Source organism: Staurois parvus, unplaced genomic scaffold (genome assembly GCF_062004578.1).
Source record: "Staurois parvus isolate SC_StPar_1 unplaced genomic scaffold, SC_StPar_1.0 ptg000794l, whole genome shotgun sequence".
Lineage (NCBI taxonomy): Eukaryota > Metazoa > Chordata > Amphibia > Anura > Ranidae > Staurois > Staurois parvus.
Genome location: NW_028318590.1, coordinates 1,031,410 through 1,050,251, shown reverse-complemented (window position 1 = coordinate 1,050,251; position 18,842 = coordinate 1,031,410). Strand labels below are relative to the sequence as shown.

The 18,842-nt window shown below is 46.2% G+C and overlaps 1 protein-coding gene across 1 annotated transcript; it reads left to right on the top strand.

The window, feature by feature from the left end:
* The first annotated feature begins 9,806 nt into the window (after positions 1-9,806).
* Positions 9,807-18,203, top strand: LOC149444278 (cystatin-A-like). Its single transcript, XM_089654725.1, has 3 exons — positions 9,807-9,908; positions 14,331-14,432; positions 17,804-18,203. Exons 1-3 carry the CDS (start codon positions 9,807-9,809, stop codon positions 17,930-17,932), a joined length of 333 nt encoding a protein of 110 aa, XP_089510851.1. The 3' UTR covers positions 17,933-18,203.
* Positions 18,204-18,842: the final 639 nt, after the last annotated feature.

Below are 18,842 nucleotides of genomic sequence, written 5' to 3'. Positions count from 1 at the left end.
CAGACATTTCCTATAAGTCTTCACAAGGTTGGCACACACTGTTGCTGGTATGTTGGCCCATCCTCCATGCAGATCTCCTCTAGAGCAGTGATGTTTTGGGGCTGTCGCTGGGCAACACGGACTTTCAACTCCCTCCAAAGGTTTTCTAGGGGTTGAGATCTGGAGACTGGCTAGGCCACTCCAGGACCTTGAAATGCTTCTTACGAAGCCACTCCTTCATTGCCCAGGCAGTATGTTTGGGATCATTGTCATGTTGGAAGACCCAGCCACGTTTCATCTTCAATGCCCTTGCTGATGGAAGGAGGTTTGCACTCAAAATCTCACAATACATGGCCCCATTCATTCTGTCCTGTACATGGATCAGTCGTCCTGGTCCCTTTGCGGAGAAACAGCCCCAAAGCATGATGTTGCCACCCCCATGCTTCACAGTAGGTATGGTGTTCTTTGGATGCAACTCAGCATTCTCTCTCCTCCAAACACGACGAGTTGTGTTTCTACCAAACAGTTCTATTTTGGTTTCATCTGACCATATGACATTCTCCCAATCCTCTTCTGGATCATCCAAATGCTCTCTAGCAAACTTCAGACGGGCCCGGACATGTACTGGCTTAAGCAGGGGGACACGTCTGGCACTGCAGGATCTGAGTCCCTGGTGTCGTAGTGTGTTACTGATGGTAGCCTTTGTTACGTTGGTCCCAGCTCTCTGCAGGTCATTCACTAGGTCCCCCCGTGTGGTCCTGAGATTTTTGCTCACCGTTCTTGTGATCATTTTGACCCCATGGGGTGAGATCTTGCGTGGAGCCCCAGATCGAGGGAGATTATCGGTGGTCTTGTATGTCTTCCATTTTCTTGTTATTGCTCCCACAGTTGATTTGTTCACACCAAGCTGCTTGCCTATTGCAGATTCAGTATTCCCAGCCTGGTGCAGGTCTACCATTTTGTTTCTGGTGTCCTTCGACAGATCTTTGGTCTTCACCATAGTGGAGTTTGGAGTGTGACTGTTTGAGGTTGTGGACAGGTGTCTTTTATACCGATAACAAGTTCAAACAGGTGCCATTGATACAGGTAATGAGTGCAGGACAGAGGAGCCTCTTAAAGAAGAAGGTACAGGTCTGCGAGAGCCAGAAATCTTGCTTGTTTGTAGGTGACCAAATACTTATTTTCCACCATAATTTGCAAATAAATTCTTTCCAGATCAGCCAATGTGATTGTCTGGATTTGTTTTCTCATTTTGTCTCTCATAGTTGAGGTCTACCTATGATGCCAATTACAGGCCTCTCTCATCTTTTTAAGTGGGAGAACTTGTACAATTGGTGGGGACTAAATACTTTTTTGCCCCACTGTAAGTGAATTCTCGAATTGTAAATGATGTGCCACACTAGGGGAAATGTATCACCTCGCTAAACATTTATAATTAATTTCTACTATATTTATATCCCCTGTACGATGCACTAATTTAAATGTTTTCTTTTTTTCCTGTTCATTTAATTTTTTTCCTTTTCCCACCTATCCATAAATGGTGGCAGGACAGTTCCAGGTAACTCTGAGGATTTTATATATACGAGAGGCAGGGGTGGACTGACAACTCATGGGGCCCCCGGGCAATAGGGGATCATGGGGCCCCTGTGTCCTTGCCCAAACTCAAAAAAGCCTATGAAAAACATACCAGGGGCATCTCATGGGGCCCCCTACTGACCCTGGTCCCTCTGGCAGTGCCTGAGTTTCCAAATGGTCAGTCCGCCCCTGACGAGAGGTAACTTGCTTCCGCATAATATCCAGACTAAAGAGTTTTTCAATTGGATACATGTCCTTCTGCATTCTTAGTGGCTGCGGGAGCATTGCAACAAAATGTCTTAATTGATAGTAACGCCACTCATCCAACATAGAAAATATTTGTCTTATCCTTTAAATCTAATAACACAAATCCCCCATTATCAGTGATGTCTTTTAGATGTGCATTTCTGTCCTTTATCCATTTACCTGTTATATTTTTTTTTCTCCGGAGAAAAATTCTGTTCCCCAAGTGGTAACAATGAATACTCCCACTCCTTTCGTTTGTAAATTCTGTCCCATATCCTAAAAACATACTGTGTTAAAATACTTGTGTTTTCACAAAAAATGTAAATATTGTGGAAGCCAAATATTCTTATCCAATTGTATCCCACTCAGTGTATTTTCTATCTTGATGGAACTATACAGTATATAGTATCTCACAGAAGTGAGTCCACCCCTCACATTTCTGTAAATATTTGATTCTATCTTTTCATGTGACAACACTGAAGAAATGACACTTTGCTACAATGTGATGTAGTCAGTGTACAGCTTGTATAACATGTAAATTTGCTGTCCCCTCAAAATAACTCAACACACCGCCATTCATGTCTAAACCGCTGGCAACAAAAGTGAGTCCACCCCTAAGTGACAAGGTCTAAATTGGGCCCAAAGTGTCAATATTTTATGTGGCCGCCATTATTTTCCAGCACTGCCTTAACCCTCTTGGGCATGGAGGTCACCAGAGCTTCACAGGTTGCCACTGGAGTCCTCTTCCTCTCCTCCATGACGACATCACGGAGCTGGTGGATGTTAGAGACCTTGCACTCCTCCCACCCTCCATTTGAGGATGCCCCACAGATGCTCAATAGGGTTTAGGTCTGGAGACATGCTTGGCCAGTCCATCACCTTTACCCTCAGCTTCTTTAGCAAGGCAGTGGTGGTCTTTGAGGTGTGTTTGGGGTCGTTATGTTGGAATACTGCCCTGCGGCCCAGTCTCCGAAGGGAGGGGATCATGCTCTGCTTCAATATGTCACAGGACATGTCGGCATTCATGGTTCCCTCAATGAACTGTAGCTTCCCAGTTCCAGCGGCACTCATGCACCACCAGACCATGACACCCCCACCACCATGCTTGACTGTAGGCAAGACACACTTGTCTTTGTACTCCTCACCTGGTTGCTGCCACACACGCTTGACACCATATGAACAAAATCAGTTGATCTTGGTGTCATCAGACCACAGGACATAGTTCCAGTAATCCATGTCCTTAGTCTACTTGTCTTCAGCAAACTGCAGCTTTCTTGTGCATCATCTTTAGAAGAGGCTTCCTTCTGGGACGACAGCCATGCAGACCAATTTGATGCAGTGTGTGGCGTATGGTCTGTGCCCTGACAGGCTGACCCCCCCACCCCTTCACCCTCTGCAGCAATGCTGGCAGCACTCATACGTCTATTTCCCAAAGCCAACCTCTGGATATGACGCTGAGCACGTGCACTCAACTTCTTTGGTAGACCATGGCGAGGCCTGTCTTGAATGGAACCTGTCCTGTTACACCGCTGTATGGTCTTGGCCACCGTGCTTCAGCTCAGCTTCAGGGTCTTGGAAATCCTCTTATAGCCTCGGCCATCTTTATGTAGAGCAACAATTCTTTTATTCAGTTCCTCGGAGAGTTCTTTGCCATGAGGTGCCATGTTTAACTTCCAGTGACCAGTATGAGAGAGTGAGAGCGATAACACCAAATGTAACACACCCGCCCCCCCATTCACACCTGAGACCTTGTAACACTAACGAGTCACATGACACCGGGGAGGGAAAAGGGCTAATTGGGACCAATTTGGACCTTGTCACTTAGGGGTGGACTCACTTTTGTTGCCAGCGGTTTAGACATTAATGGCGGTGTGTTGAGTTATTTTGAGGGGACAGCAAATTTCCATGTTATACAAGCTGTACACTGACTACGTCACATTGTAGCAAAGTGTCATTTCTTCAGTGTTGTCACATGAAAAGAGAGAATCAAAGATTTACAAAAATGTGAGGGGGTGGAGTCACTTCTGGGAGATACTGCAAGTCCCTGAACTAATAATAATCCATGTTTTTATACGTGTTTTTTGCAATCTTTTACATTTTAGATGGGTTTCACATAAAGGAGACAAAAGAGCTGACATTACAAATAAAAAGAGTGGTCTTGCTTTGCCACCCCCCTTTCCTGGCCTGCAGGACGGTATGATCAGATAAGGGCATGTTAGAGATTTTGGGGGGGAACCACACTTTATTTTATATTTTTTGGCCATGGGGTTCCCCTGCAGATCCATGACAGACTGAAGGGCCCATGCTCTTTGATCCATGTTGGCTATGTTGTTTTCATTCCGCTGTCATTGGAGATGAGTCTCTGGTTGCTATGATGCCAGCAGGTACCGTCTCCTAACAACCCACAGAATTTTCAGGCAGTAATGCATGTCAGTGCGATTAGGAGGTGCCTGGCCATGTCCCAGGGTAGGTCCATGCAGAACACATTCACCATGTTCTCATTTGGTGGGCTGCACAAGAACACGCTGCACTCAGAGAGCTCTTTTGTCTACATTATGTGAAACTTTCTAAACTGTACCAGATTGCAAAAAACACGAATATAAACATGGATTATTATTAGTTCAGGACAGGGGCGGACTGACAACTCATGGGGCCGCCGGGCAATAGGGGATCATGGGGCCCCTGTGTCCTTGCCCAGACTCAAAAAAGCCTATGAAAAAGGTACCAGGGGCATCTCATTGAGCCCCCTACTGACCCCGGGCCCTTGGGCAGTGCCCGAGTTTCCAAATGGTCAGTCCGCCCCTGGCTCAGGGACTTATATAGCGCTGTCAATTTACACAGCACTTTACATACATATTGTACATATATAGTATATCACCATTCAAGAATTAAGATATATACTTTTAAGTAAATATTATAAGAAAATTCAAATTCGACACTAAAAATGATTGGTCATAGAACAGATACAACTGTAATGATGAGATATATATTTAACATTAGAATATAATATGTATTACTCTGCAACATTCATTAAAAAATGCATTTATTTGCAGAATATGAAAAAACGCTACAAAACAAGAAAGAATTAATAATAGGATTAGCATTAAAAGAAAGCAAACAACAAATCACACCTGACAATTGTTTCTAGAAAGAAATGGGAAAAAACGGGAAATGAGATCTTTGCTCCTCTGCGCCTTCTAGGGACCAAGGTTAGAATTGCCTATTTTGTATACACGATGATTCCAATTCAACAGTTACTAATAGACATTTTCCTATGTGAAGACGTTTTTCTGTTCATCACGGCAAGGTCTTAATTGTTTCAATTAGGTGAAGTTTGGTGTCTCACATCTCTTGGTTCACCTTAATCTTAGTAAATCAGCCCCTATTTGTCCAGGTCAGAATTGCGCAATGAACTCGTGTCTCTTGGTTCTTCTTGACATCTCCGGTTGAGCGTTCTTGAGGGACAACCTGCTGTGATGGATTTTCTTAGCTGATGGCTGATTTCTCCATCAAGATACTTTCTGCATAATACCGATTAGATTCCTGGAAAGATCTGCCCCCATGCAAAGCATTAGTAAGACTTCATCAATGCAGTTCAGTTTTGGGCATCATTTTGCAAGCAGGGTGCTTATTTCCAGTATGTGTGACCAGCACATGCAGTTGAGCTCTCGCCCACAAACAGAGCCTCAGTGTCACCTATTGGTTCCTGCGCTCAAGCTCACACCTTGTGCATACATGCAGACCATAGGCCTCTCTAACTCATCCTCCTTGTCACCAGTCCTGGAACCATATCACCTGGGGCACCTCTCACGTACGGCCCTACGATTTGATGTGGTCCAGGATAGGGCTCGGGGAATCCATCCGAACATCCGGAATCCATGTTATGTGGGGGCCCCGGTCACCTGGCACATAATACCTGAGGGGGGTCTTCTCTCCAAGAGGGTGATTCCTGTCCCCTGACCACTACCTGCTCCTGAGCCAACCAGGCGTTCACAGTCTCATACCCTTTAATGCTTCTTCAAACTTTAGGTTAGCTCACAACATTTATTAAATACATGTAAGCAGGTTGAAATTAATTACACAGGTGCTGTCCCGGACGGGAAGATTAGGGGTTAATGCCTTTCCCAGTTCTTTTAGTTTTTGAGTGATATCTCTAAGCCCGACCCACTGAGCCTGTGATATAAAAAAGGGCCAGTGGTCCAGAGAAGAGAACATGTAGATGATGATGAAAATGATTTTCCCTGAGGAGAGCTGAGAGCCCATAAGAAAGAACCCCATAAGGGAGAGGACCAGGGAGCCGCACCCAGGAGGAGTACAAGGATGCCACCATCTGCCACCAAAATGTGAGTTTGATAGAACGTGGGGTTCATCCTGAAGACACCAGCTCCTGAAGAAGCCTCTGATGGACTTGGTAATTACATGTACTCCACCTTTACAGGTATGCCGGGACAGTACATAGCCTGAGTAGGATTAGGAATTAGGGATTGTGTCATGTTGGACTCTGTACTTTTTGCACTTTATTCAGTAAAGCATTGAAAATTTGCCTTTCCCTGGTCTGACCATTGCATTTAGCCTACAGTTTATGTCGCTAACACATGTATGAAGAGTCAGCACGCTAAGAGTCATTCTAGTGCAAGGTATACATGTGGTCACCATGAGAAACGAAGGTACAGTCAGCAAGCAGCCTGTCGTAAATGTGTACCTGTTATAGGTGGAATTGCCTCTAGCCACAAGGGAGATGTTGTCGGCTCTCCCTACACTGCATTCCATCTCCCACAGCAACCAGAACAGAACAGAACTCCAGAGGTCCCCATCTTGTACAGAGGTTCAGAAGTTCAAGAGTTAAAGTCCGGCTGGAGCCTACGCTTTGTGCAAGGTGGGGTTCCATGCTGCTATTGGGACTGGTAGTGGGAAAGCACTGGACAGCTGGCTGTGGTCAGCGTTCAGCATGGCCTGCCTAATTGCAAGCTACATTGGGAAGATGTACATTTACATGGGGACCTGAGAGTTAACTTGAAAGTTGTTGTGCAATTGTACATGGCGTACGTTCATCTCTAAAATTAAAGGCCTGTCTTAAGGTCAGGTATTTCCTGAGGGCAACCTCAGCCTTTTCCCAGGGTGTTGGTGAAAACGGCACTATAGCAAAGGTACCCCATATGTGTGGAGCAGAGAGAGAGAGACCCTGTACAAGGTGCCTAGCCTAGCTCAGAAGAAACCACCCCGGAGTAGGACTCTCATGTGACCCTTGCTTGGCATCCAACGAAAAGGGAAACATGGAGGACATGACAAATGACCATCTCCCTACCCTTACATATGGTTTTGCCCTCGCTGAGACAATGATGAAGCAAGGAGTTTCTTTGCTTGAAACTTTACCTAAATACTTGGAAAGGTCAACAAGGTACAACAATCCACAATATGGCAGTTCTTCACTGTAATTAACATACACAAGGATCCACAATCTCGGTATTAAAAGTGCAATAGAACACCTTTCCATATCCCGGGGTTCTGGTACAATGGCCCAATATCTGCAGGAGGGGTACTGTGGTGCTTACTTACAAATTAGGCCTTATGTCTCCACTCCTCCCCAATCCTTCCCCCAGGCACCCCTCCTTACAGGCACATTCTTCTCCTCCCTGATGATTAACCAAGACCTATATTGGCTCCTCCCTTCACTATGTAGCACTACCCCCTTAGGAGTCGTTAGAAGTTTTGGGTCCCCCTAAAGTCCTGCACAGCCAGACATCACACATCTTCACACAGGCTTGAATCTAGAGTCAGAGATCAGTCCTGGAACTTTGGTTTTGTTGTTTTATTTAGGGGATTTGAACTGGGATAGGGTTAGGGGTGTACAGGAGGCCCAAGGAAACTGATGAACTGAGGACAACATCCTGGAACTATTTACAAGCCTTCACTGCAGCACAGTCTCTGTTGGAGAGCTAGCCAGCGTCTCCTTAATGTACCACCACAGATCCTAGATAAACTTCTCCTCTTCCCCCAGCAATCTGGAGGTATCCCTGAACAGGGGATCTGGTGTCTGTTACTGTAAAAGTGGACAATTCCAAATTAGCATTGAATCTATTTGCTCCTTCCCCTATCTGCCGAGGGGGTGCAGGTCTACTCACTCAGGTCTTCTCCTGTACTGCTGATGGGTTTTTAGCTGGGCCGCTATTTCTCTGCTGTACAGGTGGTCCTCGCTCGGGGGGTCAGTGAAACTCTGAGTCTCCTTTCCAGCTCCAGGCCTGCAGGTAGGCCTCTTCCCACTGGGCCTCCAAACAGCCTCCTGTCTTCAGCCTCACATCTTCCCCACTATCTTCTACCCCAACTCTCCCTCAGCTGAGCAGGCTCCAACACTTTTAAGGGTGTACCAGCCTCTTGCCAAACCTTCTGTTTGGGATTGGCTAGGAACCCTCAAGAGTGCAAGCCAGCCACTCCTCAGATCCACCCACTACCCCTAGGCCTTCCTGAAAAGCCCTAGAGCAGGGGGAAATTCCAGAGGGGCGGGCCTGCTGAGCCTCTCAGCTTCTGACCACAATTTGACCTTCTTGCTGCTGAAGTGCATGGTAGTGTGTTTTTGCCACATTGTTGCTGCATTGTTGAGGTGTTTTGCATTTTTATTCTGCTCAGCAACAAAAAAATTCCACTTTAACTAAAAAAAAAAAGAGCTGAACAAAACACGGCAAAAATTCAGCAAAAATGCATGTAGAAAAACACAAAACAAAATGCAAAAAGCACTGGAGAAAGCATCAAACGTAAAATGCATATATGTGAACTAAGCAGGGCTGGACTGACAACTCATGGGGCCCCCGGGCAATAGGGGATCATGGGGCCCCTGTGTCCTTGCCCAAACTCAAAAAAGCCTATGAAAAATGTATCAGGGGAATCTCATGGGGCCCCCTACTGACCCCGGGCCCTCGGGCAGTGCCCGAGTTTCCAAATCGTCAGTCCGCCCTGGAACCAAGCCTTACTGGCCAGTACACGGGGCCTAAATCTGGCACTGGAGAGCTCAGAAGTAAGGGTAGATCTAGACGTACATCTGCATCTCCCTGGCCCCTGAAGCCTGTTCCGTGTTCGGATTGCACTGACAGGCAACGAGGAAGCTATTTGACGCCTCCGTACAACTCCATTTAACTCCATTTTTGCCAACAAATGCCTTGCAACTGCATGCAATGTGGAGTTTGCAGTGCTTCCCCATTGACTTGAATGTGTAGCCCCTGACAATCGCTACAAGTTGGGTCAACTTTGCAGTGGGGGCAAAATGAAACATCACGGCCAGTACATGTAAGCACCCCCATCCGCTGCTAATTGTAGCTCAATAGGGGAGGGTGGTAGGCGGCAAAAATGTGGCTCAACCACCAATTTTTACCACCCTCCAACAGTAAGTCTAAACAAGGCTCAGGTCCCTCTGAACTCGGGTCTAGGTGTCTGAATGGTGTCCCCAGTAAGCAATACTGTTCCTTTAAGTAGGGTGTAGTAGGGTATGGCCAGCAGTGCCTCCTATGGTGAGGACCTGTCTGCTTCCACCCTATGTCCAGGACTCAGAGATATCAGCTGCAGATGTCTGATTTAACCCTGAAAGGGCTGAACCATCGCAGGTTGCAGGGTGGTTGTGGGCGCGGTTCCCATTCACCTGAATGGCTCACGTTCGGCAATAGTATTACTACAAATGGGGGGGGGGGTAATTTTTGATGCATCACGTGGCACCTGCATCATGTTTTCCTTTAGGTGGGCAGTCAGGAAAAGAATAATGTAATACCAGAGACCTCAGATTTACCTCCAGGGATCCATAGGTTCCTCATACCATTCCACTGATTTTCTTAGCACAGACTTTGATTTGTATGACGTCATTTCCAATGCCTAGTATCAGTTTTCTCCTGAGAATGGCCCATCCCATGCAGGGTGTAGTCATTATTGGACACCCCCACCCTCTCTGTGGAATGGTACAGCCCACAGGTATATAAGCCCAGGTACTGGGTGAGATGTATTAGTCTACTGAGAACTTTACAAAGATGGCTGAGGCTGCACAAGTAACAGATGGAGGACTGAGTAAGCCCGGGGGACTGAGTGAGCCCAGGGAACCTACTGCAGAAGATCAGGCCATCCTTGATGAGGTAAGTGGTTGGGGATCCAATATTAAGGACTGGTTCATGCCAGGTGTGATGATCTGCATTGGGACCCTGAGAAGCCATTGACCTGTGTCATGTTTACACCATACAAGTGTGTTCATTAAACTGCATTACATTGTCAGCTGAGAGTTGCATGAATGTTGTGTGAATTTTTTTTTTTTTCTTTCCCAGAGTAAACTTTGCAATGCAATGTAATCCAGTCTGCATGTTGTGCACCTGCTGGTATAAATGGACCCCATGAGGGAGCTCCAATGTACCCTTTATTAGGGTGACATTGTGAATTGGTCTTGTAGTCACCTAATAAGTTTATAATGGCAGAAGCTGCAATTCCCAAAGGCTGCCAATTCATGTTGAACATGGATGGTTCTTTAATCTCAAACTTCTTGAGACCCCTTCCTTCCCTCAGATCCCTGAAATGTAAACCAATGAAGTGATCAAACCTGCTGCAGCTGTGCATGGTAACCAATCAGCTTCCATCTAAAGCTTCAGTTGAGTCTTGACAATGAACGTTAGATGTTGTTTGGTTACTATTAGTGAAGGGCTGAACCTCCTCAACCAACCCCCCCCCCCCCCCTTTTGGTTTTGTGGTTTCACCTAGTGAAAGTTTACCCATGACCTTCAGAGGGGACCATTTATTAAGCATTCTCTTGCTGCATCTGAGTATGGGGTAAGATATTGCGCAGCTACTAAAATTCCACAACTTGTAATAAGTTGTGGTATTTTAGTAGTGAAACTTTATTTCAGTTGTCAGTGGGGTTCCCAGCTTAATGTAAAGAATTGCCCTTCATGTCTGGTATAGATTTTTAGGGGAACCCCCCATGCCAATTTTTTCTTTCTAAATGGTGTGGGGGGGTCTGTCCCCTAATCTATGCCAGACCCTTATCTGAGCGTGTAGTGTAGCCCGGCAGGTCAGGAAAGGGGATGAGCAAGTGTTTCACCCTCTGAACTGTACTAGACCACATGATGTCAATCACAATGGGGGTTGCTTTGGGAGCCAAAGCACCTTGTCCCCTTGTTGGATAAGGGACTCTTCCCCCCCCCCCCCCACAACTGTGAGTGGAGGGGCTTATGGGAAACTGGGTGCCTTGTTCTCACATTTGTGGGAGGCATATTGGAATCTGGAAGCCCCCTTTGATGAGGTGCCCCCCCCATGTCAATGAGTATGGGGTACTACTCCATTCACAAACTTTAGTGTAAGTCAGTAAACCGTGTTTGACAAACTTAAGTCCCCTGAAGTAGATCCAATGTCAATCATGATGCCTGCTAAACCCCACCCCCCAAAAACCACTGGCTCCCACCATCTGACAGCTGTGCTGATAGTTCTTAAATACTGTAGTGTCATCATGTGTTGTGATTGGCCAAAGCATTGCACCTGACCTGTGGTCTTAATGTTTCTGCATAATACGCATGTCCTACCTTGTTAACAGTTTAACAATACTCTTCACTGGGAATGCCTGAACTCCATCTTTGTGTTCACATACTATGAGCCCTACAGGTAGATGTGATGTCAGGTGTTAAACCTTTTGGCGTATGAAAGCATCCATATATACTCCCCATACACTCACACCTTGCTAGTACCAGGTTGGACCCCTTTTCCCTTCAAAATTGCCTTCATTGTTCATGGCATAGATTCAACACTGTTGGAAAAATTCCTAATTTTGGTCCATATTGGTCCACTTGCTGTAGGTTTTTTGTGTGTGGTTTTTTTTTTTTTTTTTTTTTTTTTTTGGCTGCAAATCTCCCATTCCACCACATCCAAAGATGCTAATACTGCGTTGGACCCAGGGGCGGACTGACAACTCATAAGGCCCCCAGGCAATGGGGGATCATGGGACTCCTGTGTCTTGCCAAAACTCAAAAAAGCCTATGACAAAGGTACCAGGGACATCTCATGGGACTCCCTACTGACCTCGGGCAGTGCCAGAGTTTCCAAATGGTCAGTTTGCCCCTGGTTGGACCCCCTTTTTCCCTTCAAAGATTCCTTCATTCTTTATGGCATAGATTGAACAAGGTGTTGGAAAGATTCCTCCACATCCCAAAGGGGTGTATGTGTCCCACCCTGACACCAACAACCATGCCATGTTCAAAGACTGATTTGTACTTTTACTGCGTCTATGGGGCCTGGCCTTATACACCTTATCCATAATGCATATTCAGGTGCTGGAACTGAATAAAATGGGTTTTTGACATCTTACATGCTTGTTCTCAAGTCTCTAGGCTTTTTATTTTCTGTGGTGGGAGAGCACAAAACTGACTTGTAGATGAGCCACTAGAGGAGGAAAACACTTGGCCTTCAATCGCTCTGCCTTGTTCCATAATGGCAATTGAGGCATCAGAGCTTCCAAGGGAGGATGTTTTCAGTGAGTCAGAACTCATAAGGGCCTGTAGGAAAGTGCGTATTGTTATCCACTGGACACTGCAGTGTTTACTCCCCAGCGCCATCTTTGTTCATGTAATATATTGCAGGCTGTGTGATCCCATAAGTTTTGTCTGCTCGATGCTGTCGAAAGAACATCGTAATTTGAGGCCGGGCCAGTTGCATGGCCAGTGCAATTATAAAGCACCGCTCTGCATTATGAATGTGCATTTGTTTTTCTTAAAACTGCCTCCATAATTAAATATATATTTTATAACCTTTGATATCAAATCTATAATTTCCACATAAAAGGACAAATTAAAGTGGACATCCTCCACTAAATCGCAGCACCATACAGCTATGCATACTGATATAAAGAATCTTACTATCACTAGGTAAGCCTTTTGTCTTGCTAACAATTCTTTCCTCTTTCTGGTTACATAGTTAGTCTGGCTGAAAAAAGACAAAAGTTCAACCATTTAAAAAAGATATCATCCTACACCCACAGTTGATCCAGAGGAAGGCAAAAAGCCCAGCAAAGCATGACCCACTTTGCTCCTGCAGGGAAAATTCCTTCCTGATCCGAGAGGCAATCGAATATTCCCTGGATCAACTTTACCTATAAATGTTATGTTCTGTGTTGGGTGAGGCACTGGTGATGTAACTCTGTCCTCACATCTGCATCCTGGGGACTCCCTGTCCTGTTTCAGGACGGAGATGGATCCATCTGCCCTTAATAAACAACAATGTCCACCATGAGAATGGGAAGGAAAAGTAAGATGGTGTGCATAGCATACATATATACAATGGGCAGCACAGTGGCTAAATGGTTAGCACTTCCACCTGGCAGTACTCGGTCATTGGTTCGATTCCCAGCCACGGCACCACCTGCCTGGAGTTTGCATCTTCTCCCTGTGCCTGCGTGGGTTTCCTCTGGGTACTCCGGTTTCCTCCCACACTCCAAAGACATGTTGGTAGGTTAATTGGATCCTGTCTAAATTGGCCCTTGTATATGAATGTGAGTTAGGGATCTTAGATTGTACGCCCCTTGAGGGTTAGGGATCTTAGATTGTACGCCCCTTGAGGGTTAGGGATCTTAGATTGTACGCCCCTTGAGGGTTAGGGACTGATGTGAATGTACAATATATATGTAAAGCACTGCATAAAATTGACGGCGCTATATAAGTACCATAAATATGTTGGTTATGTGTTAGAGAAGACACTGGTAGCTTGTGATGAGGCAGAATTATGACTTGACTTGTGTGGCTTAAGTTACAAACATACAGAGCACATTTCAGCAGACAGTGATAGCAGACATCTTGCTTTGAGAGAGAGGAAGAGAAGAGAGAACCAACAAGTTTTACACATATGCACAACTAGTAACCTTTAGTGTACAGTGCCATCTACTGGTCAAGTGATCTTAACACACAATACTATATAGTACATGCTGTTTTATCTCCAACAAAAAAAAATGTCCACCATGAGAATGGGAGGGAAAAGCAAAATGGTGTGCATAGAATACAAAGCTTGCAATTATCAGAGGTCTCAATTTCCTACACAAAGGGCTAGTTTACTGTCCTTCAGACTTTGGAGGGGCTAGACTGTGACCAATGGGAGTAGAAAATGCCCCAGCGTTGGTGGGCATAAATTGTTCCCAATAATTGGTTTGAATGGAAAACTCTGCACCAGGGGTGGACTGACAACGCATGGGGCCCCTATGTCCTTGCCCAAACTCGAAAAAGGTACCAGAGGCTTCTCATGGGGCCCCCTACTGACCCTGGGCCCTCAGGCAGTGCCCGAGTTTCCAAATGGTCAGTCCGTCCCTGCTCTGCACATTTGTTGGTATCAATGGGGGGAAATGGTGCCCAATTGATGGGTGTCAGTTGGTGGAATAGTGCCACAAGGACCAGATAAAGGCGAGCCAATGGCCACATCTGTTTAGTCTGATCCTCTGCAGCAAGGACTATTACAGCTGGTACTGAGTGCAGGTCTATACCTGGATCATTCCCAACCTGAACTTTTTTTTTTTTTTTTTTTTTTTTCCTCCCCAGGTGAAAGAACAGTATGAGCAACAGTCCGGGACAAACCCCAAGGAATTTAAGGCAGTCCTCGTCAGTACTCAGGTTGTTGCTGGAACAAATTACTTTTTCAAGGTAATGCTTTGGGCTTTATGGAACATTGTCAGAAGGCAGAACACACTGATGTCCCACTAGTCATTCAGCCAGAGCTATATACTGACAATCCTTTTAAATCAGTCAGGAGCTCTCCTATCATACTACCCTTCCTTAACCCATTCCCTACCAGGCCAATTCTGACTTTCTCCTTCATGTAAACTTTTTTGCTACAAAATTACTTGGCACCCCTAAACTTGTGTGGGGCTTTTTTTTTTTTTAAAGCAGAGGCCCTAGAGAATAAAGTGATGGGTGTTGCAATCAGCTTGCATATGTGTTTGTGCACAAGCACAGGGGGTGGGACACCACAATCAGTCTGGCTGCCAAGTAAATGGAGCTGGAAGTGTCAATCCTAGTTCAGAGGGAGGAACATCATTCCACTGTAGTGCCACCATTTGCAGTGGTCCAGGGCTCTGCATTTGGACAGGGGAGCCCAGGAAAGGTGGCTGGGGGGGGGGGGGGGAGAGATGGGATGGGTGGTGGTACACCACTTCACCTGCAGGAGTGAGTAAATCGCTTTTGCTAGAAAGAGAATTGGGGGCAGAAAATTGATATCAGGATGATGCCTGGTGCAGGCTTTGTCCCAGTATGGTCACTTTAACCCGAGGACATCATATCCCATCCTACAGGTGGGAAATTGGTTAATATATCGGAAATATCCAATGTCTGTCTTCCCCCTGGGGAACAGGAGCAGAGGCACATGTTCTGGTGCCCTACAGGCAAAATGGATGTAGGACATACAGGGGGAGATTTACTAAAAATGGTGGTCTGGTGCAGCTGTGTATAGTAACCAATCCGCTTCCAGGTTTTGTCAGTCTAATTGAACAAGTTGAAGTTGATTGGCTCCCATGCACAGCTGCCCCAGATTCTGTGTGCTCCAGTTTTAGTAAATCTCCCCCACTGCCAGGGGAGGACTGACCATTTGGGAACTTGGGCACTGCCCAAGGGCCCGGGGTCAGAAGGGGGCACCATGAGATGCCCCTGGTACTTTTTTTTTTTTTTTTTTTAATATAGGCTTTTTTGGGTGTGGGTAAGGACACGGGGGGCCCCATGAGTTATCAGTCCACCCCTGCCCACTGCACAGCCTCAGCACCTGCAGCTGGCAAACTCTAAATGCTTCACCTCTATTAAGCACAGGGGAGAAAATGGCAGTTGGCTAGAATTCAGCAGGAAAAGACTGTTTCTATAGACTTTGGCTGCTATATTCTCCCCTGGAGTCCAGCAGAAGCATTTGGTCTCCTGGTTGTCAATTCTCCCCTCTTCACTTCCCAGCACTGCACCCTAATATGACACTTGGTGTACTGCTCATAATTCAGACAGTTCTGGATCAGATTTTTTGCTTTTTTTTTTTTAAATGCAATTTTCAGGTATCCACCAGGGCTAGTTAAACCCAAAGGCAAACCTTTTTTTATTTTAAAGCTTGCCAAATCTAGTGTGGTTGGGATTGGTTTCCTCTTGGGCTATTCTATTCACCTGCTGATCTAGCCAGAAAGTCTGTCCCCCTCAGAACAAGATCTTGTAGATGTAAGAATTGAGACTTACCTTGGACAGGGGTGCTTGCAATGATAGGTGTTTATGTATGTAAAACCCATATCCCAAAAGGAACAGAGGATTGCTGTAACTGATTACAAAGTGTGCTGGAGTTTGGCTTCAAATTACTGGTGTGGTTAAATCTGCTAGTCTAACACTCCAATCGCACCCCCGTGACAATGCTGTGCTCATTCATCCAGAGTTGGGGGGGGGGGGGGGGGGGGGGGCTGCTCAAATACAGGAGGTGTTACTGACCATATCACCTGGTGAAAACTGAGGGAGGAAAGAAGCCTAAACTAATGCAGCCACCACATCTAAGGATTGGTAAACTGCAGTATATTTTTGGTTTTGAGTTTTCTAATTAACTCCAGACATGAAGCTGATCTCTGCCTCCAGCCTCAGTGCTCTCCCTAGGACACCATCCCACCACCTCCTCTCTGATCTCTCTGCCTCCAGCTCCAGTGCTCTCCCTAGGACACCATCCCACCTCCTCTCTGATCTCTCTGCCTCCAGCTCCAGTGCTCTCCCTAGGACACCATCCCACCACCTTCTCTCTAACTCCAGCTCCAGTGCTCTCCCTAGGACACCATCCCACCACCTCTCTGATCTCTCTGCCTCCAGCCTCAGTGCTCTCCCTAGGACACCGTCCCACCACCTTCTCTCTGCCTCCAGCTCCAGTGCTCTCCCTAGGACACCATCCCACCACCTCTCTGATCTCTCTGCCTCCAGCCTCAGTGCTCTCCCTAGGACACCGTCCCACCACCTCCTCTCTGATCTCTCTGCCTCCAGCTCCAGTGCTCTCCTCTGCAACCATATCCAGACAAACTAGTGCTGCCCCCATACTCCTAACCCCCATCCCATACTGCTGCCCCAACTTCACCCCCATCAGATGACACTACTGCCTGGCCCCTACAATCATTGCTCTATTAGGTTTTGGTCTCTTCACTTCACCAACTAAGATTGTGGTACCCTTGTTGTTCACCCCCTCATCCTGGCCTGCTGCCCTCGCTCCTCACTCCCATCCCCCACTCATTACCACTCTATGCTGCTGGGCACTGCCCCACACCCCTCCCTCATGCTGCAGTCCCCCACACCTTGCCCCATCCCACACTGCAGACTTCCACTCCCTAATCTCATACTTCTACCCCATTCCTCAGTCTACCACCCCAGTTGCAGCCCCCACACCACCTGATTTCTGCTATCCTCCACACCCCCCACCCTCCTGGACTGCAAATGGCTGACATATTCCAGTGCTGTACAGAACACTGATGCAGTCAAATCCATCTCTGTACCAGAGGAGCTTACACTCCAATGTCCCCCCAGTCACACTATTGTGTATTTATATAGCTCTGACATATACCACAGTGCTGTACAGAGATCACTGAGCCAGTCATATCTCTGTAACAAGAGCTTACACTCCAGTGTCCCCCCAGTTGCACACTATTATACATTTCTATAGCTCTGACACATACCACAGTGCTGTATAGAGAACACTGACAGTCAGATGACTGCACCAGTGGAGCTTACACTCTAATGTCTGCAACAGTCATACACCATTAATGCTTCTGACTTTATATCCTCAGAGCTTACACTCTATTGTATTCCCCAGAGTTGCACATGTTCATTTTTATAGCTGACCTATTCCACAGCGCTGTACAGACAACATTCCAGCAGTTGTCAGTCCTTGCCCCACAGGAGCTTGCAATCTAAAGTCATCCCCAGATATATTAAGTCTTCTACCAGAAGAGCAGTTCCAAGATAACTCTCTAATATCAGTGAAAACACAAAATTAAAGGTGGAATTAACTTTTCTGCTCTTTCCAGGTGAACACTGGAGAGGACACTTATATCCACGCTCGAGTCTTCGTACCTCTGCCTGGTACAGGGGAGGGACCGAAATTGGTGTCTTTCCAGACTGATAAGGATAAGGACGATGAACTGGAATATTTCTAGGATGGAGATGAGAACCATGTAGTGGTCACATGATCAGGAATGCCACCTCCCATCTTTTTCAAAAACTCCAAGGACCAGCAAGAAGGAACTAAAGAACCTGAAAGTACAGATCTGATCTTCCAGAAATGCACAACATTTGTGGATGGAGATGTCCTGACTTCACACCAATTCTAATGGTGGCTATAACATTGATCTGTATCCATTTGTAAAATCCTGTTCAGTGTTTAACTTGTTGTAATGAGAACTCTGAAAAGTACAATAAAATATTTTTGGAAAAGAGGTTTGTTACCTAAATTTGCCAATACATGTAAAGCCGCACTGCACATCCATGCACCTCCTAAATGTGGAAACCTTAAACTGAGTTCTACACTTTATTCTGGTGGTGCTCCTGCTTTTCTTGCCTAGGCTCCCACTACAGGGCTGTAGATAAGGGGTTACCACCAGCCCTCCTGTATAGGGCCCAGGTCAGCAGGGGAGGTCCTGGCAGCTGGGTGAAGCAGATGTAGGCAGGGAAGGGGACTTCAGGGGAATTGCTGGAACTGATCCCTCTGTTGTGCATGCCCCCCCTACCAATCTGGTAAATGTCACATGTACCAGCACTATGGGTAATCGGTACTGATAACTCATTGTGCTCATTCATTGGAGGAGGGAGGCCCTGTCAGGTTGCTTGTACGGGGTCCTGTGGTTAACAGCCCTGCCCACTACCACCTGGGAAGCCCACAAGTAAATTTAACAGATGAAAGACATCGGGGGCCTCTATAGTCAATAGAAAATGATAGATGCAGGAAAACCTGTGCTCATATCAGATGCCAAATTGACTCCACCCAATGTAGAAAAATAGGTGTGGTCACCAACACTCATAAGCAATTCATAGAGATCTTCATTAAAGAAGCTTCAAATGGGACCATGC